The 26,375-nt window shown below is 37.2% G+C and overlaps 1 protein-coding gene across 2 annotated transcripts in view; it reads left to right on the plus strand.

Annotated features, from left to right (window-relative positions):
- The window catches only part of MGAT5 (alpha-1,6-mannosylglycoprotein 6-beta-N-acetylglucosaminyltransferase), a 133,141-nt gene that overhangs the window by 85,073 nt on the left and 21,693 nt on the right, over positions 1-26,375 (plus strand). For both annotated transcript variants that reach the window (XM_055811899.1, XM_055811900.1), the window contains 4 exons: positions 599-733; positions 7,007-7,140; positions 10,997-11,130; positions 21,400-21,549. In XM_055811899.1, the coding sequence (XP_055667874.1) occupies positions 599-733; positions 7,007-7,140; positions 10,997-11,130; positions 21,400-21,549 (553 nt within the window). The remainder of the gene's footprint in view (positions 1-598; positions 734-7,006; positions 7,141-10,996; positions 11,131-21,399; positions 21,550-26,375) is intronic.

Genomic DNA, 26,375 nt, shown 5'->3' on the forward strand with positions numbered 1-26,375 from the left:
GCATAATTCTGTGTCCTCTTCTTCAGTTTCTGATATACTTCACTCAGTATCTCATATTAAAACAAAGGTTTAAATCCTTCAAACATATTACTTTCAATGTGGTTAATTGCTTATGTTAGGTCAAGTTGCTACTTCACTCACCTTTGTCTTGTTTTGCATACTAGTTCAGCATGAGGCATAAAACATCTGTTTTAAGCTTGAGCACATATGGTTTTTCTGTGGCTTTTGGGTTTTTTTTATAATAAACATGACAGCATCATTTTATAGAGAGCTCTACCATAAAGCTGTCAATAGAAGTCAGAAATTATTTCACATCATTTCAAAGTACACTGTTTTTAAACATTCCAACCACATTACTCTTGTGTTTAAACTAGATGAGGTGTTTAGTGGAAATTAGCACTTTACTGATGAATAAATACTTTTTTAATAAATGCTGAGCATCTTTAGCATTTGAATGTTCTTACATGGTGCCTGATTTGGCAAAAATAAGAGTAAAGCTTTTTTGGAAAGGCAAATTATTGGTATGAATAGTATTACAGCATCTATTCAAGGTATTTGAAAAGTAATACTTTTCCATATTCCTTCTTTTTTTGTTCAGGATTATGAAGAAGGTTGTAGGTAACAGATCTGGCTGCCCTACCCAGGGGGATAAAGTTGTAGAACTCATTTACATTGATATTGTGGGACTCACTCAGTTTAAGAAAACCCTTGGTCCATCATGGGTACATTACCAGTAAGTATAACACATATTTGAACTCTTGGCTGCTTTGTTAAAGAGGTTTTGTTGAATAACACCTGTCAAAATACTGAGGCTTTTTTTTCACATGAATGTGAATGTATTTAAAAGTAAGAATGTGGTTCTCTGCTGTCTTTCACTGTTAGGAATAAAGGGTCTGTTACCTGTTTGTTGCATACCATCTTTATCCCCCTCGGCAAGTTTGGGATTCTTAGATGCAAGCATTTTTAATCTTAATGACTTACATTATCTTGTTGAGTCATCGTCTTTGCCTTTCCTTCCATCCCTTCCTTACAGACCTCCCCCACCCGTTTTGTTCTGTAAATTACTAGATGAGCTGAGAGATATTGGATTTTGCTGTTTAGTTGGAATACCAAAGGCATGTTTTGCTTGTCAGTGTTTGTAGCCATACTGGACTGATGATGATGGAGATTTATCTGTTCTGATTGTATTGCCCAACAGCCACAGTGCAATTTTTTCGGTTCCATCCCTGAAGATGCTGGGAAGACAATTGTCGGGGTGGATCTAAAGAATAAACTGCAGTTGTTGTTACTACTGTAACCTGTAAACATCTTTTGATTAGAAGTGGAAGATGGTGATCACGATAAATTACTTTGTACAGCCTTCTTAATGTCTGCAGTTTTAAACCCCATTTCTTTTTGTCAATAACGTTAAATCAGCAAGCCTCCCATGTGTTGTACAAATACATACCAGCATAAATAAAACCAAATCTAAATTACTGGCTTTGATTTTTCTATACCTAATTGAATTAGCTGTGTTTCATGATCCATAAAGTCCAGTAAATCCTACTTGAAGGAAGGTATTGAAAGGTGTTCACTGCAGGCAGAAAATATTCTCTCAACCTCAGGATTTTCTAGAGCATTGGATCTTTTCAGCATAATTTTAAATCAGAGTACTGTGATCAGTGTTGCAGATTAGATTACTCTTAATCTCTTTTTTGAAGCAGAGGAGTAAACGGATTTTCTGGTTTTTAGGAGCCAGCTAATAAAGATAATCCCATTTTCCACTGAGCTACAGTTGATTGTCTGTCTGCCAGATGTAATTGTCACTAGGCGATCATATATAGTATTGTGGCCATGATATAAAACCATACTTATAAATTTAAAATGTTTCTTCCCTTTCGCTTTGAATTTCCTATTTAGTATATTCCATAATGAAGATACAGAAATACCCCATGATATTGAGATTATTAGTTAAGGTCTTCAAATTTTCTTGTTTATCTGAAGTTGTCCATCTCTTTTTCATCGATTCCTAATTTGTGATAATGACTGACTTTTTCTGGTTTAGGAGAGCAGAATTAAATTTAACTCCAAATAAATATCTTGGGTAGTATAGGAGGTTTTGTTAGGCTTTTGAAGAAAAACATTTCTTAATGCCTCTATTCTGCAATATTGGATTTCATAGGATAGAAGGGGACCTTATGTAGTCCATAGGCTTGCTGAAAAGTAGATCAGATTTATTTGTCTTTATAGAGAATTTTTTGCCTAATCTTTTAATGAAGACTGGGAAAGATATCCCAGCCATTGTTTTATATTGTTAAGCTTTTCTTGAAAGTGCTTTTCTAGGCCTGATTTCTTGCAAACTGCCCATTAATGCTTATTCTAATATGATTCTGGGGAATAAATTACTTACTTCCCCTCTCTGCCAGCCTCTAGAATGTCTTACATACTGCTTTTCCTTCGTTTGCTTTTCTTTAAAATGAATTCGGGGGTTTGGATCATCATTTATATTTCAGATTTTGTACAGCTTTGTAGACCTTTCATCAAACTTGTTGCATTTGTTGGCAACCTCTGTCATTACTTGATACTTTCTCTCAAGTTCAGTGTGCAAAACTGGATCCAGAGTCTAGCAGAGACTACCAGAATTGATTAGAGCAGAAAAATTAATTCATAGCTTTGTACATGCTATCTCCTGTTTCAGAATCCTCTTGCAGTGATTTTTTTCTCAGCATCATGAGTTATCTCATAAATTTTGTTATCAAAATATTTTTAAGTTAGAACTAGTAAGTCCAGTCATAATTATATTGTTTTAATTCATTCCAGTAAAATAAACATTATCACAAATAAAGCTGCCTTATAGCTCTTACTCTTTACAAACTTTGCTTTCTCACTCAGTTATATTTAATGTCAATAGGAGTAATTCTTTATCTTGAAATAAGTGTTTTGCTTTCTGCCATATAGTTTTTCAGCAGACATATGCAGGTCAGCTCAGTCTGGTTTATGCAGACCAGACTCAAATACAAATACACTAAAACTTGTTTATTCACTTCTGATCAGAATAGAGTGGTAGAATAAACCTCTGCCTTCAGAACAGTCTCTTGGTAAGTGCTGTATATAATCTTTGTGAGTGAATTTGAGCCCTGAGGAAATTTTTGGTAATTGCAAATCAGGTTTCTAGAATTGCTAGCTCAAAAGAATGACCCTGCTGCTCTGAGGCGTATTTCTGAACAACTGAAATACTGATTTGTACGTCTGAGATCTGTAGCACCAGTGATTCTTGGTAGTACGTGCTTTATCTGTGGTATAATTGGTACTGTAAATAGCATGAATATAGCAAAACAGTTTTCATCTTTGAGTGCACCTTATTTTTCAGGCAGAGCAGAAGAATGCCTGGACATGCCATATTTTTCAGTTCTGAAGTCTGGATATTTGAATGCAGTTTATGTGCAATGAAGCAACATAAAAATTAGTAGCTTAATATAGTTTGAGAAGTGCAGCTCATTGCCTTTCTTAGCACCTGCATCCTCCATACAGCACATAAGAATCTGGTATTTTTTTCATTTTTCTGCAGTCTCTCTAGCAATGACTCATTCCCATATGCCAAGAATCCAACTGGCTTTATTCTTGAAATAAATTAACATGACAGCTATCCTGAAAAATGAGCAACATTCCTGCTTCTTACATGTTCTCTAGAATTCATCTGTTTTAGGAGGGTTATTTTCTGATGAAGTTTTTACATTTTTTTTTTTTACATTTTAAATGCAAGTATTGAGTGGCCGGAAAGTTAATGTATATGTCTGCAAGGATTTCCATAGGCAGATATGAGCTGCTCATGATCTGAGCAGACTGGACACAAGCCAAAACAACCTGGAGTCCATGTATCTGAACCATGCCTGAGCTCAGTGTACGTACAGAGCTTCCGAACTAGAACTGTTTGGGTTTTGACCAGCTTGCTCCCAGGAAGATGACTGCAGCCACTGGCATATATGTACCCTGTATTTAACAGTTTATCCTGGCATAAGGACTAGTTGCTGACAGCTATCGGTGCTGTTGGACCCTAGCATTGCTTGTTTAAACAAATGTGAATTATACGTAGAGAAAAATTACAGCCTCAGGTGGGAGAAGGATATGAAAAAATGTGTAAAAATACTTCCACTGGAACAGCTCAGTTAAGATGTGGTTGCGCCCAATATTTATGGAAAAACACTGACTTATAAAACGGTGAATCCTGGGTTACTTTTGTCTAATTTTTTTTCTGTAAGTCCAAAAATTGTCACTTCCAATAGGCTAGAAACATCCATATTGAAGTCTTCTTTCTTCTATAAGCAGTTTGCTACCCACCAATCCTCTTTTTAATTAGTCAGTGAATAAACTAATCAGTCTCACACCAATTCCAAGGCATGCTGTAATTTTCTGCAACTTCACTGCTAAAGCTAAGTGACATTTTAGGAAGGAAGGGGGAATGAAGCGAAAAACTGAAGTTAAAATCACACAAAATTAACAATTTTATTTAAAATATATCACTGATTTACAAAAACCCAAAATACTGTTTTGCCATTTTCAAAATGAATTATTTCACTTTAGAAATGCTAAAGCATTGTATGCAAAATCAAACTTTTTGTTTTAAAGTAGTTCAATTGAAAGAGATGTAAACCACCAAGTGAAACAAATGGAGAATATAGTACTTGGGCAGACAGTTGAGGTGTTCCTACATATGCTAAAATATCAGTTCAGCATAATTGGCATTAATTACACTCATTTCTAAATTTAAAGTCTTCATCAGTTACTTTCTGCTGCATTTCAGAGATTAGGTTCACCATTTGAACCTTTGATCTGTACTCCAGTTTCTGCACAGACTTGCACTTTCTGCTGTGACTTTTTTTTCCGACTGACTTTATGCCTGAATCATACAAATATTTTTTGTTTTCCCTGCTTTCCTGTGTAGCCTCGTTTCTGTTGCATCACATTTCTTGTCCTGCTTCAGAGACCCTGTGTGTATTGAACATAGTTACATGTATCCCTATGAACAATTAGTGCTAGGTACCTTACACCTGACTACAGGAAAAAGAGAGGAAACAAAGCACTTGGAGGTGATCATGTGGGATGTAGTGCTCCTTACGTATGTAATTTGACAAACTCCACTAATGTTACAGTTTTTCAGTAGCTTTCACCCATTTTTCATTCCCCTGTACTCAAGTACTTGGCCAAAAGCGGTATGTTTGATAAGAATTTTGTTTTAAGGCTTGCCAAGAAATAAGAGGGTTTTCATTACTGAATGATTCATCAGTGCAGAAGTTGTTTCAGTCCTGCTGGAGTATTTTGTATGATGCAGAGATAATTGCCACTGTTGTAAAATATTTTCATTGAGAAGAGTTGACATAAAACACTGCACAGAAACTGATCTGTCAGCTTTGTTGTTTGGTGAATCATAATGTGTTGTATATTTTTACTTTCTTTTTATTTGAAAGATCTCTGTGAAGCTTAAAAAAAAAGTAAATTTGTTCTATTTGTACTTTCAAATACAAAGGTGGCATTTCATAGAAGAGTTTAAAAGGTGCTGGGTTTGGGCTTTTTTCTATTTCCCAATTTAGTAGATACTTTAGAGAAAGGAGCAATGCACAAGAAATACATAAATGTATTTTTGGGACTAAATTCTTTCATCTTTTAAAGCTGAAAAATGGGTGGATGTCAGTTCTTTCACCTTTGGGGAGCTAAAATTTTTCACATTTTAGAGTAAAGATCCTGGTGTTTTACTGAACAGAATGTGTATGGGCTTGGAGCACAGGAAGTGTTGAAGACTGGGAAATAGAGCCATTTGTAATAGTAACTTCTGCAGCTATGTCCCGTCTCTGCCACCTGTGAGGTTGTGTTTCTTCCTTAGCAAGTGTTACAAGCCCAGTGAAACAATATGCAGTGATAACAGTTCACGTCTTTATAACATAGTGGCGTATGACGTAGGAACGCATCCTATATATATATGTTTCCTGAAAATACTGTTTGTGGATTGCTGAAGAATGGTAGGGTCAGCAGCTTTGGAGCCATATAATCCAGTTCATTTGCAGTGGAGCCAACGGTCAGTATGATGGCCATAAAGTTCCTGTCCAAGCCATATCAAAGGTTTGGCAGGCTGCATTTTGGAACATAACTTCTAGAATCTGTATGCTAGAATGTGTTCCGCTTTCTTCATACTGAGACTTTTTGTGCCTTTCATGTACTGTAGGCCCTTTTTTAAAAGGAGCCGCTCATAAGTGGAGTAATTTTTTTCCAAGGAATTAATACAAGTCTAAATAAAGGACTGAAGTGTTATTCTCTCATCCCAGACCATTTGTAATCCAATGCCAAGCTTTCTTTCAGTTGTAGACTGGTTGTTGCAGACGTTTGACTTTTATATTGTTGCTTTAGAAGTCTGTGACAGAATGTTTCATAAATAGATAAGTGGTCTGTCTGATGGCAAGCGTTCAGCAAATTAAACTGTCTTCAGTGCTTCTCCAGTAGGTGCAATTGACCCAAAAGCCAGAACCTGGAGACTAAATACAGTTGTCTAAAGACAAAGTACTAGCCTGCTCTGATCCTCCTGGCCTGTGGCCCTTGGCTGTTGCATGTGATTGTGTGGTAATGGGTGAGAACGTTAGAAAACAGATGAAGAATCTTCTCTTCTGCCTAAATTTGACTTCAGAGCCCTAGGAATGTAGGTAACCGCAGTAGCATTCCTATAAGCTCTACTTGGACGTTGAAGCATAACTTCATTCTGTAAGAACAAAGAAACCCAAAAGAAGCTCGAGGGCTGCTATTTGAATGTCTGATATATCCTTGAATTTGCTGATTGTAATGTCTTTGTGAATGTAATATGAACAGAAATGTCTGGCCTGAAAATGTACCTTTGGTTTATAAGTCATCCACAGTTGCAAACAAAACCAAAACACCTCCTCTTAATTATCACAACTATGTATGTATACACATACATGCACATACAATACACATTACGTATACATATGCATGTGTACCTAAGTAAATTATTTTTTTCTTTCAGGTGTATGCTAAGAGTTCTGGATTCCTTTGGAACTGAACCAGAGTTTAACCATGCCCATTATGCCCAGTCTAAAGGCCACAAGACACCATGGGGAAAGTGGAACCTTAATCCACAGCAGTTTTATACAATGTTCCGTAAGTATCTCTGTGTTTAGAAATAATTTGGAGCCTTAAAAAGAAATGCTGTCATTGAGAAGAATTTTTGTGTTATGAAAGACAAGTTCATGGTTTAAGAAAATGCAGCTGCCAAGTGGGCAGAATCATAGGTGTCAGTAAGTGTCTGTAGACTGTGCAAAAGCTCTATTGTGGTTCCATTCAGCAATCGGGAAATAAAAATATCAACGTAATATAAATAATGGCAGGGAACTTTATTCTCAGAGTACCAGCGGAAAGTGGTGATTGTCTTTTCCTTTAAGTGTCATTGAGTTTGCTTTTGTTAGTTTTGCCTTCTCAATCCCATTAAGGAGCAATAGGTTTTTCAGGAACTTGTTAGACTGCGTTTTTATAAACTGCACTCCTGCTTTTCATCATGTTAAACTGAAGTTTCTAACTATGTTGTTGTATTTCTGCTTTTTCCCTCAACGACTGAGCAGCACAACTCTTTTGCTTTTTCTTTGCATTGAAGATTAATAAACTAAGACTCTACAAAAAATTTTTTTGTGTATACTTTTTGTTGATTTCTTTAAATTTTCACCTAGCCTATTTTTATGTTATGAGCATTCATCCTGAAGTGAACTGATCCACATTTATTTGCCAGCAGTGCACAAAGCTATTGAAAGATAAGTAGTAAATTTCAGCATTGCTGAAGATCTTTGAAGCATCATTAAATATCTTCCAAAAAGTCCTAAAAAAGAAACAGAACACAAAAAACTATAAATTCTGTATAAATTGGGTCAGATTAAATGGTCACTGTGACCTGCTTTAGCTCTAGTCTTTGACTTCACGGCACTATGTTTTAGAATCAGAGGATCTTTCTCTTGCATGTTGCAGTTTGTTCTCTCTGAAAGGTGCAGAAAGATTCACTACTGACATGCTTGCTTGAGAATTAAGTGAGGCTTAAGAAAGAGAGAAGTGCATGCTGTTGTGTGCAGCAACTTCTCAGCCCAAGTCTGTAAAGAAGCACATCATGGTGACCAGCTTGACCTCCAAAGTTTGGTGATGGTCCCTGTCCGAGACTAAGGCCAGGGCATGCACTGTTCTCTCTCATCAGACTTCATAGTCAAGCCTTTCAAACTTTTCTGCTTTTCATAGCAGAATTACACATGCTGCTGTCTGGTTGACATGCTTTTGATTTCAGTTGCCCTGTAAAATTCTTGAGAGAGGCATATTTTGTCTGTCAACATTTGCTGTTCAAGTTTTTCCAGAGAAATATAAGTGAAGGTTGTTCAAAAGATAAAACACTGCATTCACGGTTGTTCCGAAGCAAGTAACAAAACATGTGGTGGGGAAATGTGACTTGGAAGTGGTTACAGAGTTTGTGTCTGGACATTAGTAAGCAGAGCTTGTTCTGTATCCACATGGTTTGCTAATATTTATTGGTTTATGTCCTAAATGGAAAAGGAGCCAAAAGCTCAATCGTGCTGTATTTAAGTAGTCCAGCTGTTGGGAAATTTCTGTGTGAGGTCCTGTTCAAGACAGCACCAAGGGTGATGATGCACTTCAGGAAAATAGTTGCGTGAATGCTTGTGGTACAGCTGTGTGCTCTGTGTGTGCACTCCTCAATCCCACTCCATGAAATGCAGAAGAAAATAAATCTTCGCTATAGAGAGCTCTACTGTGGCAGTATAGACTGCTGTTACAGTCTCTTGTTCAGAGCAAATCACTTCATAAAGAATTTTCAGAGGAGTATGACTGTATTGGAATTTCAATAAATAATCGTTTCCAGTTTTTACTACTGGAAATGACTGTGGGTTTTCCTTTGCAGGCGAAGTGGTAAATAGATTGCAGGCAAACTCATTCTGAAGCACGAGTGAAGGATTTTGCTTCTTTTTGTACTAGATGCAGAAAAGTCAGCATGTTTTGTGATATTTGCAGTTTATTTTTTGGTTTTGTTCTCTGCTGCAAAGGTAGCACCATCTTTATGGAGCTGTGATTAAAAATGCGTGTTATGTGCATCAGTAAAGGTTTTATGACAGATGGGAACCCTGGACAGCTTCCCAAGATCCCCAGACTCTATTATGTTTGGAGAACTCTGATTATAAGGGCAGAAAATTATTACTGAGCAACAAGCAAGCCATATTCAAACCTGTGGCATATTACCAAATGCTTGACTGTTCACTGAGCTTTCCAGAAGCATGAGAGGGTTTTTTTTCCCCCTTTTAATGGGTTGTTGTTGTTGGTTTTTTTTATTTAAATTCTTTTGTGCAAAACAGCAGCACTGGTACTTCTAAAACTGCATGATATTGCTTAAAAATCCTTCTGAGTGCTTCCTGTCGGTGATGTTTGAGGCACTGAATTCCACCAGTTCCAAGTGCTAACTTTAACAAAGGTTTATTTTTCTTTTGAGTGTGTACTGCTTTGCCTCTCCATTGAATGCAGTCTCTCATCCAAAAATATGAAAGGATGGAAAAATGCCCCTTTTCAGGCATATTTGTAACGTGCCATTTGCTATGCTAAATTCTAAAAAGTCCTCGGGTCTAAGTGAGTGCCTAGCTGTTGCTGAGGCATTTTTTGGAAAAAGAGTAATTGTCATTGGAAAGACTAAATGTAATGGCAGAGGGAAGTGTACACTGTGTATGGTTTCTCTGTTCTACTGCATTATCCAGTTGGCCGATTTTCAGGAATCAAAAAGAAAACCCTCATAATTGCAACAGAATTTTATTTATTTTTATAACTCTTACTATAGGTTTAGCTCTGCATGTATCATAACTGCCTGCGACACATTGTCTTCGGTTGTTTTTTTGTTGTTTGTTTGAAATGTTTTTTAACTTAGCAAAATCTCCTTAGTAAGAAGTTGTCAGCTTGTATGCCAGAATTTGAGAGAGAGGCTTATAGAGGACATCCTAGCGTTTATTGTAGCCTATTACAATGTAAACTTGTGAGGCTGTGACACTTTTTAGAGGCACAAAAATCCCTCGTGTTGGAGAAATTTTTATGTAGTAGGGATGGACTTTTACCATTTTTACCTGAAGCCTTGAATATTGGGAGTCCGTCCCTGGAATTAAATACCCTGTCTACAAGAAGAAGGAAAAAAAAAACCCAAACCCAAAGCAACAAACCCCCTTAGTTTTAATGAGCCTATAGATAGGTATTTGTCTTTATAGGTGAGGAGAACAGTCACTGCTGGAAAAAGACTAACAGAGGCTAAAAATAAAATAGAAAACTAAGAGTAAATTACGTATCTTTTGCATGTACATGTTTTTTCTGGGAAGTGGATTAACAATTTTGCCAACTTCAGTTGTCATCTCTCAATATTTTATTAGATTCATCTGAGTGAATTAGGCAGTAAAATTTGTATTCTGATCCGCATAGTGTGACTTTTGTAGGCTAGTAAGTAGCATGGATACGTAATACACAGCGGGTTGGGTGGTTGATGTTAGCTCTCAAGAAATTTACTAAAATGTATTTATGACATTGATCAACATACAGCTTTGTAAACAAGCATAAACCCAGGGCTTTTTCAAATTGTTGATAATGCATCTCTGAATTTGTCAAGCTGAATTTCTTCAGGTTCTCTTATCTCTAATAATAAAAAAGTGTAGCGCACAAAAATTCATTATTACTGGCCTCATTCCAGCTGCAGAATTTTTATTGTCAGCAACAAGCCAGCAAATAACTGCTTACTTCAGTAGACATGTGCAGCAGGACTTAAAATTAATACGAACTAATCTCGATAATAAAGCAAACAAATGTATCTCTCAGGATGAATGTGAAGGAAGTAATCTGTTGAATAATATGTTCCTTATACCTACTTTTCTGACAACATTCATTCTTTTGTGAATTACATTAACCGAAAATTTAAAAGGTTTTGAATATGCTCTGTTTCTTGCAGCTCACACTCCAGATAACAGCTTCCTTGGCTTTGTGGTAGAGCAACATCTGAATTCCAGTGACATTAAACACATTAATGACATCAAAAGGCAGAATCAGTCTCTCGTTTACGGCAAAGTAGATAATTTCTGGAAGGTGAGTTTTCTATACTTACATACTTGGGCAAATTTATTTTGACCAATATAATAAAGCATAACTCTAAATTTAAAAGTATCCCTTCTCTCTAAATGGATTAAGTTCTTTTCTGAAAATAAAGATATTTAAGTAATTAAGTTGAATGTTTTGAAGTCTTTCTGATGAGGAAACTTCTGTCTAGATTGATGTGGATCCTTTGCTATTTATGTACACCGTTCTGATAGAATAATAAAAAAAATATCCTGATATTACAATAATTCTGGAAAAATGCAGAAGCTGTTAAAAATAGTGGGAAATGGATGGTGTCAGAAGCTTTGTGAACTTCAGTCATACGCAAATGTGTCTTTCAAGTATTTCTTTTCGTACGTTTGTACTACATTTTGAACTGAAAATTGTGTTTCACTAAAGACCCTAAAAGTGTTCAATCTCATTTTATCTCCCTGTAATAGTAGCAGAGTTTTGTTTCTGAAATACTGCAATTACTGTACTGTCTCCCATCTGCAGACAAGAGCTGCAGAATCACAACACGGAGGTCTGGTCATATTTTCGCCAGGTTAAGGTCCCATGTGTTGTTAAGCCCACAGTGGGTCTGCTTTTTGTCCGCTGTCCTTTTCTGGAGCTCCTGCTTCCAGGCTGCCACACCTGGGAGTGTCTGCCTCATGCAGTTGTCAAAGAAAAGCCATTACTTACTGATAACTGGATTTCTTTCAAGTTACCTGTAGCTTTGTAAGCCCATATACTCTTTATGCCTTCCCTCATGCCTAAAAAACCCTTATTTTAAGCCTCCTATCAACTCAAAAAGGAAATGGTCAGTACATGCTATGCCATACATAGGACCAAACAGTATGACAGTACGAGAGCACCCATGTCTCACATTGTCTTTCTTTTTCTCTTCTTCGGTGTGAGAATATTGGTCTTGCACAGTTTTCGAAAGCACAGAAGCAACATGTAGTCTGATGACTGTGATTATGCAGAACAAGTTCTTGAAAATGATAGCTACAAGTACAAATGGTCCATCTGTGAGAAAAACAAAACCTTAAGAGAAATGGAGAATGTTTTTTGTTGCCAGTGGTAGCAAAAAGGTAGAGCCGAATGCTTCTTGGCTACTGTGCTTAACAAGTATTCATGTTAGCTGTGCATGTTCAGTTGTGATCTCTCAGGTTTATGTTTGGGCTTACTGCACTCAGCTATGTACCGTGTCTTAAAAGGAAGGTTTGCTTTGCATCGTAGTCAATACTGTGACAGTTACTCTGTTTGGCTTATGGTATAGAAAGACATAGGATGCCCCCATCTGCAGTCTCTTCTGTCTGCAGAATGCCGGAGCAGAGCTGGGATCCTTTCATTTGAGTCTTTCTTTAGCTGAGGTTCTTGTACTTTTAGTTGCTGATCTCATTATCAGCCTCTCAGGAGCAGTTGCATGTAATAATGATCTCTACTTTGTGACCTGATTTGTAGTGCATATCAGCAGAACAGCCTGTTGAATAGTAGTTGGATATAAGGAACAAGATACTTGCTTAGTTACTAAGGGTTTTTTTCACTGACATACATATCTTTCTCAGTTTATTCAGTCTGCATGAATTCAGAAATATGTATTAATAGCTTATGTGTCCAGAGGGGAGAACTGTGATTGCCTGGTCTGAGATTCTGTATGACACACAGCATGTTCATGGGCTGATTAAGACAAAGCATGGCTTTTTGGAAAAGAATATCCAATCTTGATTTTTTAAATAGCACACTATGGAAATCCCACTACTTTCTCTGGTTAAATCCTTGAATAATTGCCTTCTCCCTGAAGACTTTGCATTATTTCTGGTACAGATTTCCAAACGGTAGTTTCCAGTCTTAGCAGCTGTTACAGACTTTGGCTACTCGACTGGTGATGTTTCTGTTCTGTTTCCCTGCAGGAATATATAGGTTGAGGTCAAAGTAACCTGTAGTCATCTCCTGAAAAGCCTCTATATGCTGAACCACTGAGAGCTTTGTGCTTTCCAATTCTTAAGTGTTCTCACGTGCCTGTTTTCTCTGAACTTCTTCAAGATTATTCACATTCCTCTTGAAATGTGAATGTTAGCAAAGGGCACGTGTGCTGTCCAAGCACCAAATCGAAAGGAAACACTCTATGCATTGTTAGGCATATCCCCTTTTCACCATTAGGAGCTCATGTTTAGATGACTTCCCAAACAAAAGCCTTGTATCATTTTTTTTTAGGACTGCTGCTTTTCAAGTCACTGCTCCATTTCTATCAGTATTGCCCATCTTCTTTCTTCTAAGATGTACGACTTAATACCCGGCCATATTAAAATGATGACTGTATGTTTGCAACATCAAGCGCATTAAAACTGTAACTTGCAGATTGTAACTTCAGTCATGCCCATATGCACTGGTATATAAAGTGTAATCACTGCAGATAGGCTTGGTATCGGTGACGATGTGGGATGTCTTATCTGGAGTGATAAAATCCTATTCTTGTGATAACAGAAAGCCTGAAGTAATCTTGTGTCTGTGTAATTTGCTTATTTCATGTTTCCTTCATTTTCCCTGTTCAGTGCTCTTTTCATCTGTCACCATGGCTTGTACATATCTTGTACAGAACCAGACTAATCTATTTATCCTGCTCCTTTTCTTTATATCGAACATGGCCAATTAACAAAAAGTGTAATCTCCACAGAATACACATGTCACTGCTAGATCTGATCAGTCATTAGAGAAGCACAATGTGGAGGGGAGAGCGTTCCAGTCCCCAGACTGAGGTGCTTTTGGGGAACAGCAGTTGCAAAGAAAGTGTTTGATTTTAAACCAAGCAGGCTGAAATGGGACTGAGGTATGCACAGGACCTTTCTCCCCGGTGGTGAGACTAGAATAGCTAACTGCCATCATGGTTTTATATAGCCATGGACGTGGGTCATTTTCTGCATTTGGCTAGCTTGTAAAAAAAATAAGGCTGCCAAATTACTTGTAATTTCATCTTTGTTAGAAATCCCCATATTCCCAGCTCTGCTGCATGTCTGGGCAGAGTTGGTGACGCTAGCTCAGACCACCTCCTTAAACTGTGTACACTAACCAGGTTATTGTAGCTAGAAAATTATGGATTGCTTACAATGTTCTGTCTTCCCACATCATTCAATGGGGCTAAACTCTGGTCTGAACATGACAAGTAACAGTGGGAGGAATACAGTGATGACTTCTGTCAGCTCTGCCAGATAAGAAAAAGATGTGAGCCCATGGCCTCAGACCAGTGGCATTCATCCCGTATTACTGTGGGCAAGTCTGAGTACATCTTGCTGGAGGTCAGAAAGGTTGTAAGCTCAGAGACAGTAAGATACATCTTGTTTACTTCCCTCTGATAACTAAATCAGTCTAAAGTGGGTTGAGGATTACAAATAGGAGGCTCTAAAGAATTTTGCAACATTTCTAAAGGTTATTCTTAGAGGTAAACTGTTGAGGGCAACATTTCCCAAGTTTTGGATGTGTTATAATCAAAGGTTTTGGTTTTTCTCTGTGATTTCTGGCAGTACTAAAGAGTAAAGGGAGCCCTATCTCTCCCTAAGTGAAAAAGAAGGAATGAATAAAATGTGAGTGAAACCCAGAATGCTCTCCATTATCAAAATTGGCTTTAATTACAGCACATTTCAATTAAAAGGGAATGTTTGAAGCCTTTCATGTTGTCTTAGCTCCTGTTTCATTCTAAGCCTTTTCTTTGTTCTTCCTTCAACTTCCTGTCATACTATTCCAATACGTCTGTCCTTGATCCTAGAACGAGAGTCAAGATTACTTTTACACTATTTGCTATGTATTTTTTTGTAGGGTGCTGAGAGAAATCAGAATTTTGCTTGTATCAGAAAATAGCCGTAAATGCATAACATACAATTGTATGATGATTGCTGTAGTAGATTATATTACAGTGTATTCAAGTTGTCTTAAAAATACTGATATATTTAAAGCCAAAATAATGTGTGAGTTTGTTACTAATGCCACTTAACAAGATGGACATTCTTCTAAAATTTATGCTGTCTGCATAACAAGTTTGAAAACTCAGAAATGGGAGATGGTTACATTTAGCTTGTTCTCAACAGGAGAACATAATCACCACAAGATAACCAAGGCTGTTCTTACTAACACCTCCCCTTTATAGCTCCATGTGACATATGTAATTTCCTTATCGTATGCCCTCTTGCATGAAGTGGGAGCAAGAAAATGAGAATTCAGAGAGGAAAAATTGTACTTCTAGGAATAGTTCTGTTACGTGCAGAGATCAGTGTCTCACTGCTGGCAGCGCTGCCTTTTCCCTTCCTTCCAATTGGTTTGTGAGCTTCATATTTAGCAACATACTTTGGCTGAACGTTTCATTTCATGTTTTTTAAGCTAAAAGAAACATAAGGAAAGGGAGAAAAAGATCTTTATCACCTTTTCTCTCCCATGTGGTCAGTACACTCACAAACTTGTGGCGTTTTTATTTCCTCTTCCTCCAAACGTGCAGCAGCACTGTGGGCTTATCTATCGATGGCTTATCTATCAATCAAAACTTACCCTAGTTGCTGTCAGCAGGCATCAGAAGCACTGTCCTGCTTTATGCCATGTAACAAATGGAAATGAGCCGATTTTGTTCAGGAACATTTCTGAAATTGACCTTTTGCTTCTGAAAGACGTATAGATCAAAAACCTGAGTAAAGCAAAGTAGATGAGCAGCTATAGGTGGTAAATAAGTATATGTGCATGTTCACTTTTGAAGACTTATTCTTCAACATTTGTTAGGAAAATTAGAATTTATTATGAAAAAAGAGAGAAAAACATGTTTTCCATTAATAGTTACCTTTCAGGCTATCAGTGATAAGCTTCTCTTTTTGCAGAACTCCGCAGCTGTGAAATGAATGAGTGGGGTCTTAAAATACCAATTAACACAGTCATCTACTAGTATTTGATTATGACAAAACCAACACCACCTTTTCTTCCTGTGGTCTCACTTCCTGTTTCCTTCTGCACCCCTGCACTTTCCTGCTTCAGTACTTACAGTGCACAAGTATGTCTTGTTGCTAGTTCTGGAAATTTCCATTCAAAGGACAGGAGATTCCTGGTCAGGTGGTAGCGCACATTACAGAACACTTGTCAAATTTTTCAAAAACCTCTGTGTGAAAAACAAAACAAAAATCACAAACAAACAAACAAACAAAAAAAACCCACAAAGGAGAAAACTGTGGATGAAGAACTGCAAGAGATGACAAATAAAATAAAGATGAAGACAGGGAACTGAATAAGCAGGATTTTGAAGAACCTGAGTCTTTACTGAGATGTTTTATTCATTCTTTATGCAAGGATTATGTATGTGCAAATTAATTCATGTATATATTTTGTGCTAATGTGTACTTTAAGCAGATACATGTGGTAGCTGCCTAACAAGGAAACCAAATGGACGTTCAGGGAAGAGCAGAAGCATGGCAAAGTTACTTGATACTTCCTTCACATATTCTCTCTTTCCAGCTTGTTTTTGGGGCTTATTTTCTGAATCTGTCTATTGATAAACTGCTGACACACTTTTGAGATCTCTGTAAGAGATGACTTCAAAGCACTTTCCGATCATGAACTTATGCAAACTTTTTTGCCTCCACAATGTTCACTGCCATGGAGTCCCTCAAATCTCTGACCTGTTGCAAGAGGAATCATTAACTTTGGGGTTTTTCTAAACTGCCTCCTACTAGCTTTGTTTGACTTCCTTTGACATTATGAATAGTCAGTCACCATCCATGTTCTTTATGCCAGTTACTGTTTTGTAAACTTCTTTCATATTCTGCCAAGTTTTCTTTTCCAAGCTGATGAATCGTCAATGAATTAGTTACAGGTTTCTGTATGTAACAGTGGAAATTAAGAAGCCTGGATCCTTCTTACTCCTCTCAGAACCGCATCCAGTGTTCTTGGGTTATGTTTGAGAAAAGGCCCCAGAAATGCAACAGTGTTCAAGAAGGGAGGGAGAGAACTGTGGTGTTATAGAACAGCTCAATGATATTATCTTTATTTCTCGATTCCCGATTCCTTTCTAAATCGTTCCCATCATTTACTTGGTTGGTGGGTGGACTGACTGCTACTGAACTTTGGACTGATTTTTTTTTTTTTTTTTTTTCCCACGGACCATAATCATGTTGTAGTAATATGTAAAGTCTTCATTTTTGAGTGATGCGGGTTAGCTCAGGTCCATTATTCATGTGAAGCAAGGACTGGTTTTCAACATGTGCATCGCTTTGTTTATATTGAATTTATCGGTCATTCTGTTTCCTAGTCACTCAGTCCCTTAGATTATTGAGGGAGCTTTTTCAAAAGCTTTGCAACCCCAAGTGTTCAGTATTGTCATGTTTTGCTCCAACATTTTGAGGTTAGTTTCAGTTTTGCTACTCTGAATAGTACGTATTGATTGCACACTTTGTCACTTCTCTGTTCTCTCTTCACGTGATGACTATTCATTCATAAGAGTGATTCCATTCTATCCCAAAGAGACTTAGTTCCTTTAAGAACTTTTAAAGAAATTCTGCATGCTGGTTGGCTTCTTCAGAGTACACTGTCAGTTTGGTAAGAGAGGATTTCCTTGTACAGAAAGAACAGAGTGTTGTAATTTTATTGGGTTTATATGGTTATATAGTTAACACTTTATTTAAGATAATTTGCTCAGTGTAGAATTCACACTTGTTACTCATGAATCACTGAGTCCTCTCCAGATCCATTTATAAATCCAATACTCTGCATTAAGTACTCCACGGCTAGCAGATTGAAATTTTCTTATGTGATCTCCAAGAGGCATCATCTATTCTATGTGATTTACCACTGTAAAACTGTTAAGTTAAACACTGTATCTATTTAACTCTCTTAATATTGTTGTACATTGAATTCTCCAGCATGTCTTCTACTTCGTCAGTGGACAAGATTTTCATTATTCAAGGATGTCTTGAAAAGTCTTTTAAGACTGTGACAGCTCTCAAAAAGAGGTTTTTCCAATCTTAAATTTATGTGACAATCTCAGTTGTTATACATTGCGTATACACTGGATTTTGGCTTACCTTGGACTTGACACTTTGGCAAATAAGCATGCAGATGTCAGGACTTCTAGACTTAATGGTATGCATTAGAATATACACAAAAATCTATCCCAGTACTTACTTCTCTGAGTTTCCTTTGTCAAGCTTTATAAAACCATTGTCTTCTGACTCTTTCAATGTTAGTAAGACTGAGTATATGGGCTGTTTTACATACATTTTGCAGTTTGAACTTTCAACCCATAATCCAGTTTAGGACTGAATCAAGCTCTATTGTAATGTAGTTGGCCTGTAGTTCCGAATATGTGGTGCTTAGTTCAGTGCTGAATTTCTAGTCTTCTGTGAGGGTACCTGAATGATCTAAAATTTCAAAATACTGTGATTATCTGACTGACAAACTGGTGGTAAAGCAAAGCTGTTAATTACCACCATTTACTAAAAGCACAGTTTAGTTCTTAATGCATCATGTTTCTATCATATTTTTGTAGCATTTATACTTAAATTTTTCACCCACCAAACTTCAAATTTCAGCCCTTCAGACTGTCTTCTTGTCAAAATTGTCCTAGGGAAAGACTTACCAGACAGCTGTCATTTGATTTCTTTGATGAGAAAAGCTTTATCATGATGCTTTCAAAAGTAGATGGAAGTAATTGATGAACAGTAATAACAGTTCTGCACTTAATGATCAACAAAAAGTACTTTCCTGAACAGCATGTTTATTTTAGCTGCTGAAAATCTTTTTGAAATTGTTTCAGAATAGGTTTGTGTGACTTAACTTTACACTTCCATTTTGATGCTGAGGAAAAATAATTGGCTTTTTTTTTTTGGATGTGTTTATCTTTCATACTTGAAGTCTAGATTTGCAGTTTGAGCAGCAGATATGGGTGAATAGTGCGGTCTGATACAAACTCTGCAGAGAATGTTGATTTTGCATTACTAGCCAGCAACCCATGATCTTTTCTCTTTGAATTCATTTTGGAGAAAGTAAAAATCTGGAGTTTACTGTCAAATGATTTAAGACTAAAAGATACTTATTATCTGTGCCAAGCAAGGAAACTCAGGAAGTGGATTAACAGTTGAAGGAATGCTGTCCTTTGGTTTGCAAATCACATTTCTTGATTTATTTACTTGTAGCCTTTCTATTTATAAATGCCGTATTTATGCTCTCTCATTTTCTACTTCAATGTTTTTAATGTTTAGAGTGGAATTATGTGTCCTGATTATTTTTGCAAAGTGGCTTATTACAGTATAGGCTTTTATACTACACTTTTCTACAAGGAATGTGGAAATTCAAGATGACTGAAATACAGGAGGAGACAAATGTTAGTGAGATTCATGTAAAGTGTAAGGAGCTAATGGTATTTTTGTGGTACTTTATAGATGATTATGAAAGCAGATGTTTTTGACTCAAAGTGAATGAGGGAGTCAAGCAGTGATTGTTTTCTGAGGTTTTGGGTTGTTTTCTTCAGAAAGTCAGTTGAGTTAGAGTGCATTCATGTCATCAGTTTGTGTGCCACGAGCCAGTAAAATCTGAGGCAAGTGTGTTTGTGTTCTTGCTATAGGCAGATCACGTCAGTAGTACCTGTGCTTCATCGTCTGCTCTTCCCATGCAGAACACTACAGCCTAGCTCACAGGCTCTGTACTAAACGCCAGGCAGGCAGGATTAAGGTATGCCTCTAGCAACAGAGCGCTGCTGCGTTCTGGAAACAAGACTCGGCTACTCCCATCTCTATTTCTCCTGCACAATTGCAAAGAAAAAGTACTATAATGGATTTTCTTTTGACAAAGCACATGAGCTTCTCAACAGTTTCTAATTATGATACTTTACAAATAATAACATCTCTTTCAGAGTAATTCCAATTTGAAGTAAAAGGGAAAATAAAAAATGCAGCAAGCTTCTAGTTTTTTTAAAAAACTTGTGTTAATTAACAATAACAGCAGCCGCATCCAGCAAGAAAGCACATTTGTCTCCATTTGTTGGCAGTTTTATATAATACTTAGCCCAGGACATTGTCTGACTGGTGTAGCCTTGGCGCAGCTGCCAGAACGGGGTGAACATAATGAGGCTGGCAATCCACTTCATCACAAGCGGTGTCACCAGCAGGGCAAGCTAAAGCCAGAAGCCAGTTGTTATGTGACATGAAATACCCTGTGTACTCGAATATACGAACAGTTAGTTTAGCAAGGATGTTTTAAGAAGCGATAGTGGTCATTCATCTAGGCCTGATAACCTTATTGCTCCTCCAAGATTTGAAAAGACAGAATTTTCACCAGTCTACTTGCCCTTTGAATGAACTTCAGTAAAATTGTTGGCCAGCTTTCACGCAGGGCTGTGGAGGCACAGCGTACAGGATTTACGTGACAAAAATAGTGAGGGGAAAGTAGAATTCTTGAAAAATTCTCTTGCTGCCAAGAAGTATAGAAACTTGTAGCCTGATTTTAGAGCTATTTCTAAGGCTAATGTGCAAATATTGAGGGAAGGTCTCTTTGATCTGTGCTGCATACTGGCTGTAAATACAGTCTACAGCTAATTGCTTTTGGAATGCTAGTAGTCTTTACATCTCAAAAAACATATGGCACTGAAAATTAAATTAATTCTTGTTTGCAAACTAGAACGGTGTACTTTTTTTTTTTTTTTTTTTTTTTTTTTTTTTCTTCATGTGAACCTAAAACCATTACTCTTCTCTGGGTCTGTTCCAAAATACCTTTAAAACATTAGGGAAGTGGAATATTTGTAGGTATCTCATGGGACTCGGATACTGGGTATTTAGATAAAGATGTGTACTCAGTTATTCAGTTGGCAAGAGTGCATTTTACCAAAGCAAGATTCACCCTTTTCTTCACAAAGATCAACAACAACTAATTTTTTGCATTTCTGACAAAACCAGTGAGAATGTGATATTTAAATGTTTGGTTTGTTGGGGTTTTTTTAGTATTTTCAGGCCATGTATTGTTTAGGCATGCTGAGATTACAGCTATCTCATGGTGACCTGTCCAAATAGAAATGAATAAAACCTTGGTATTGATTTATTTATGCATATACTATGAATAAAAAAGCTGCAGTTCTCTTCCAATCTAGTAGAAAATAAAAGTAATAATGTAACAATAGATCAAATATTACAGAAATCATATAAGAATAAGTGAACTACTTTTTCTGGCTTTTGTGGTACAGGAAATAAAAAACCAGCTGTGATTGAACACTGCAGCTTGAAATGTGTAAAGACTGAAAATATTTTGTTGTTGCTATTACAGGATAAGAAGGCTTATCTGGACATCATCCACACGTATATGGAAGTCCATGGAACTGTTCATGGGACAAGCACCATTTATATTCCTGGCTATGTAAAAAACCATGGCATACTCAGCGGGCGGGATTTGCAGTTTCTACTGAGAGAAACCAAAGTAAGTTTGTCAAGAAGGAGTAGTGGCAGAAATAACTACAGACAGTATCTGAAGTGCATGTATTTCACAAAAAACCAAGCACTTCATTTGCCGTTCAGTTCCTTTATCTACTTCAGTTGTGGAGAGAGCGAGCAAAATAGTGTGTTTTGCCTGTAGCCCTACAGTCACGGGAACTCAAGATAAAAGGATAGTATATACATTGAAATAAATAAACTTTTGTCCTCATGGTTAGAATGCTTTGTGGGATTTTCTGTGCCATTCCCGTAATCTCTGTGGCTCTTTACAACATTAAAGCACTTCAGTGATTACATTTAAATTGGATGTTTAACTTTCAGTTGGTGAAAGAAGTGGTTTGTGTGTTTAAAATCAGCAAAATGTGTGGAACTGCATCACTTACTCCCCATTGTTGATAGTTTCTTGCTGTGCACTTCTACAGGCGAGTCTATTAAAAAAAGAAAAGAAAAAAGAAAGTGCCTCCCAGTCTTCCCACACTACTGCAGAGGTCGCCTTTTTGAAATATTTGGGAAAATGATGGTAATTTGACATCTCTGTGTGACAGCTGTTGGCAAATTATGACTTTTTAAAGGCAACCACTGTGTGTGTACTTGATGCATACAGATACACATAATGTTGCAGATGAAAAGTCAACATTTACTTTCGTCACAGATAATACTGAGATTACACAGCTTTTGCCTGTGTAGAGTATGAAATCACTGTGTTAATCGTAATACTAATGTGGGAAGGATAGTGACAGTGTAATAACCCCAAGCACAAACAGTAACTTCCTCATGAAAAAAATAAATGTTCCATTCACTGGAATAGTAAAATAAGCTAGTGGGCTTTCTATAGGATTACTGAAATCCTTACAATGTACGAAGTACAGTATGGTTATGTTTGACTAAGTCTTCCTCTAATTCTTTATCAGCCATCTTGCGTGTATTAACACTAAAAATCTTGGTTTTCAATATGAAGTATAGCTCATCTCGTTATCGGTTATATTTACTGTGCTTTAAGATGCACTATAAAGACACATTGAATTTTGGACAATTCAAGTTGATACGTGCATATTCTGCTGCTCAGCACAGTGCAGTTACGGGGTTTGTGACACGAGGTAGCCAGGCTAGTGACGCTCGGGCTCTGACTGGTAATTGCAGTATCAGATGGAAGATAACTATCTTGTGATTCTGAAGTACTCCCAAGGTCAGTAAGTTGCTTATTTTTCACAAATTGTATTTTTGTGAAAAGCATGGATCTACGCTGTATTGTTTTCAGAGTCCTATGAGAATTTTAGATTTTAATGATTTACTGTACTGCTGTTTTACGTTAGGTTTTGGGGTTTTTTTTCTTGCTAACAGTGGTGGAAGTCCTTTGAGAATTTGCTGCATTTCTTGGTAGATGGCACAGAGAAATGTAGCAGTATGTTTCAGAACCCTGTCTCAGGGTCATCAAGCCACCTTTTTATCATATCATCTTTTTGATACAACCTTTCTTAACAAACATTTTTTATTAAGTCTGCAAGCAGTATTTTTGTATGGCTTTTCTGAACTTTTGGTAGCAGATTTGCAAATTTGCTGTTTTCCTTTAAGAAAGTTATTTATTCATGGTGCAGCCAGGCTAACAAAGCTTAGACCTGATGATAGCAGTTAGGAGTCCATCAGTTTCTTCTAATAATTATTGTCAGGCAAATGGGATTGCAGTGTATTTCTGATGTTGCAACAAATGAAGTGAAATTAAATATGACTTAAGGCGTCATGGATTTCAGTTATTATTCCAGTTTAATACTGTTCCATTATATCTAGTTTAACAGAAGAAGGTGAAACAGCAGCATCCTGAGATTGAAAGTGGAAACTGAGGTTTATCATGTAATTTCTTTAGACTTTTTCAGTTGGAGGCAGATTTTTGTGTTGGTGGTTTTTGGGTTGTGGTTTTTTTTTTGCTAGCTGGTGCTTAGTATCTCATAGGTACACTGTCCTGCTTTAGCAGATGGTTGCCTCTCAGTGTTGATCAACAGATGTACTTGCTCTAAATTCACAGTTTCAGGTTTTGATACCCTTTAAAAGACAGTACTTTAATGTAGCTTAGCATAAAACACCACTCACCTGTCTCTGCCAGCCATCTGCTGCCTGTGTAGGTCAGTTGTGTTTGTATCAAATAGATCATGGATTGAATTGCTAAAAGAAGTGCAGGTTTTCCACAGAAATCAAGCTGACTTGAATGGGAGCTTTGTGCCCTGAGTGTATGTGTGCACGTGCATCCACTGATGTTCAAGGACACTTTTTAACCATAATCACTTTAATCGCTAGGCAACATGACCAGAGCCCTGTAATGAATTTAGTTATGGGGTTTTGTCACTAGACAATCAGTGTGCTTAAAGTATGTGAATAATCGGAACCGTAACTCCGGGACAGTAGCATCTGTAGGTACAATGCTCACTTGAACCATCTAGCCTGTTTGTTGTCTCCAGGCAACAACCTTTGTCTTTAAGCTTCCAGAAACTTTCAGATTTTTTTCTTTTCCTAAACATATGTTTTGATACCCAAGGGCAAGGATTGTCTTCCATTGCTTGTGATTTCAACATTGTGTTAGCAAGTTTTTATTAGGTCAACTGACAAATGATCTAGTTTTCAGCAAGTCAGAGGTAAATAATAATTTAACAAATCACACAGTTTGTACTCAGAAGTGTCGGTTTGTGTTGCACTGGTTCTTTTTGCCCTTGGACAGCAAAATACCAGTAGGTGATGGCTCAGTCGTGATTCTCGATCAGAGCTTTGCATTCCCAAAATCTGTTTGGTCTCTCTGCAGTAGCTGGTATAGGACCTAGCTCTTCTCAAAAGCATGCAGCTGCCATTTCATTCTGGTATGTACTATAAAGCAATGCATTTCAGAATAAGTGCGTTTTCCAAGCAGGAGGGGGCTGTTTGAGATTCATCATGGCTAGTTCAGCTGTGTAGTGCATGACAAAAACAAGACATGTCAACAGTTCCTAATGAGAAGATGTAAAGCCATTCATCACGTCAGAGGAAAATAGGGTAGGCAAGTTGGCAGCCTTCCTGCCAAGTTAGGTGGCTTCTTGCCAAGTGGGCAGCTGGGGGAGTTGGACCAGACTCTCTTGGAAGAACCAGTACTGAATTCTTGACAAATAGTCCTCCCTTTGAGAAAGTTTCAGATGCAACTTTTTACTTCAAGTCACTGTGAATTTTTGAGGGAATTCAGATTCTTTTACTAAGTGGAATTTACAGTTTCTGAATGGCGATTAATAAAAGTAGGAGCAACACTCTGTTTAGACAGAGAAAAATCTTGTTGCAGTGTTGGATAAGCAGGAATAGGAAAACAAACTTTTTTTTTCGTGTTGCCTTTTATGAAGTAATATATTTTTTACTTCCACACGCTTCACAAAATCAGCTGAAAAGTAATTAACTAGTGATTCTATTCTAAAGTTGCTTCAATCCCAAAAGGATTGACTTTTCCAGAAACTCTTTTATATTCATGAGAAAAATATATCAAGATAGTTAACCTTTGCTATGCTTCTCTTTCTGTAGTTCAGAAGAGAATATGTAAGTTCAGTAAGAAGGCATACAAAAGTGGTGATAAATCTACCGACCTGACAGAATAAATTAGATAAAGTGCAGTAATGTTAGAAAGGGGAAAAGGAGGAGATAAACACTCCTGTTTATGAAGCTATAGCATTTAGTCTCTGGAATATGATTTTTTTCTCTTAAATATTCAGATAGTCTGAATTAGTGTCAGTGAAGTAAAACATTCAGTCCTTATTTTATACTTTTGGCTATAATTCAGAAAGACTGTTTGCTCAAGTACTCATTTTAATAATAGTTCGATCTAGTGCTGTAAACTCCACAAATAAATTGTTGAGTGTCAGCTTGAAAGTCAGTGGTTTCTGAAAAACAAAACCAAACCAGCCTGTTTTTTCACGGGACTGATTGTGAAGCACTTTTCATGTCAGGCAATTCTCCACTTAGCTACTGCACCATGGAAGAAGGGCTGCTTACGTTATAATCAGAAAAGAATGGCTGGTCTGGTGATTGCTGGCCAACTCAAAAGCCCGAAATTCCAAACCAGGGGTTCAGTTCACTGCAAAGGCAGAAAAGGTTCCTGAGGAGCCTTTCTTATGAAAACCAAAGTATTTGCGCTTAAAGGTTTCAACACCTGTTTTATGCAAGGTGAGATTGCAGATACGAACTCCCTTTTTTGATTCCTGCAGACCTTACAGGCACAGACCCACCTGGGTAGCAGACCTTGCAAACAAGGAAATGGTTTTAAAAAACCCAAACCACACCGCTGTTGCGATGATCATTTTACATCTGTATTCGCTGTTACCTCCTTCAGATAATACTTCTATACTGTAAACACCTGCTGGCAATCATCATATCATATGGGGCATTAGCATACACAGCCTACTGTGGCATGTGCCCACTGAAAGCACTGTATGAAAAATAGCAGTTCTGGCTTTCAAAAGCATTTGAAAGCTGAGAAAAATGCTCACATACAGAAAATGAAATGGTTTCAAGCACTAATCAACCAGTAAAGCATAAAAGAATTCTACTTTGCATAGCAATTCTGCTGCAGCAAACAAAACAAGATCATGGCTAACATTTTTGAACTGTGTGTACCCGCAGTTACATTAGCAATGTTGTCAGATCTGGAGTTTTGCATTATAGATCTTCAGCCGTAGGGTGAAGGTGCCTCTCCACAGTGGCCTGTGTTACCAGACATAGCATCCAGTAAGAGAGTACCCTGAAAGCCATAGTCAGCACCTTACGTGGTGGAGGCAACAGCGTATATTTGTATCACAAAATAGTGGAAACACA

The sequence above is a fragment of the Falco peregrinus genome, chromosome 8, assembly GCF_023634155.1.
Source record: "Falco peregrinus isolate bFalPer1 chromosome 8, bFalPer1.pri, whole genome shotgun sequence".
Taxonomy (NCBI): Eukaryota; Metazoa; Chordata; class Aves; order Falconiformes; family Falconidae; genus Falco; species Falco peregrinus.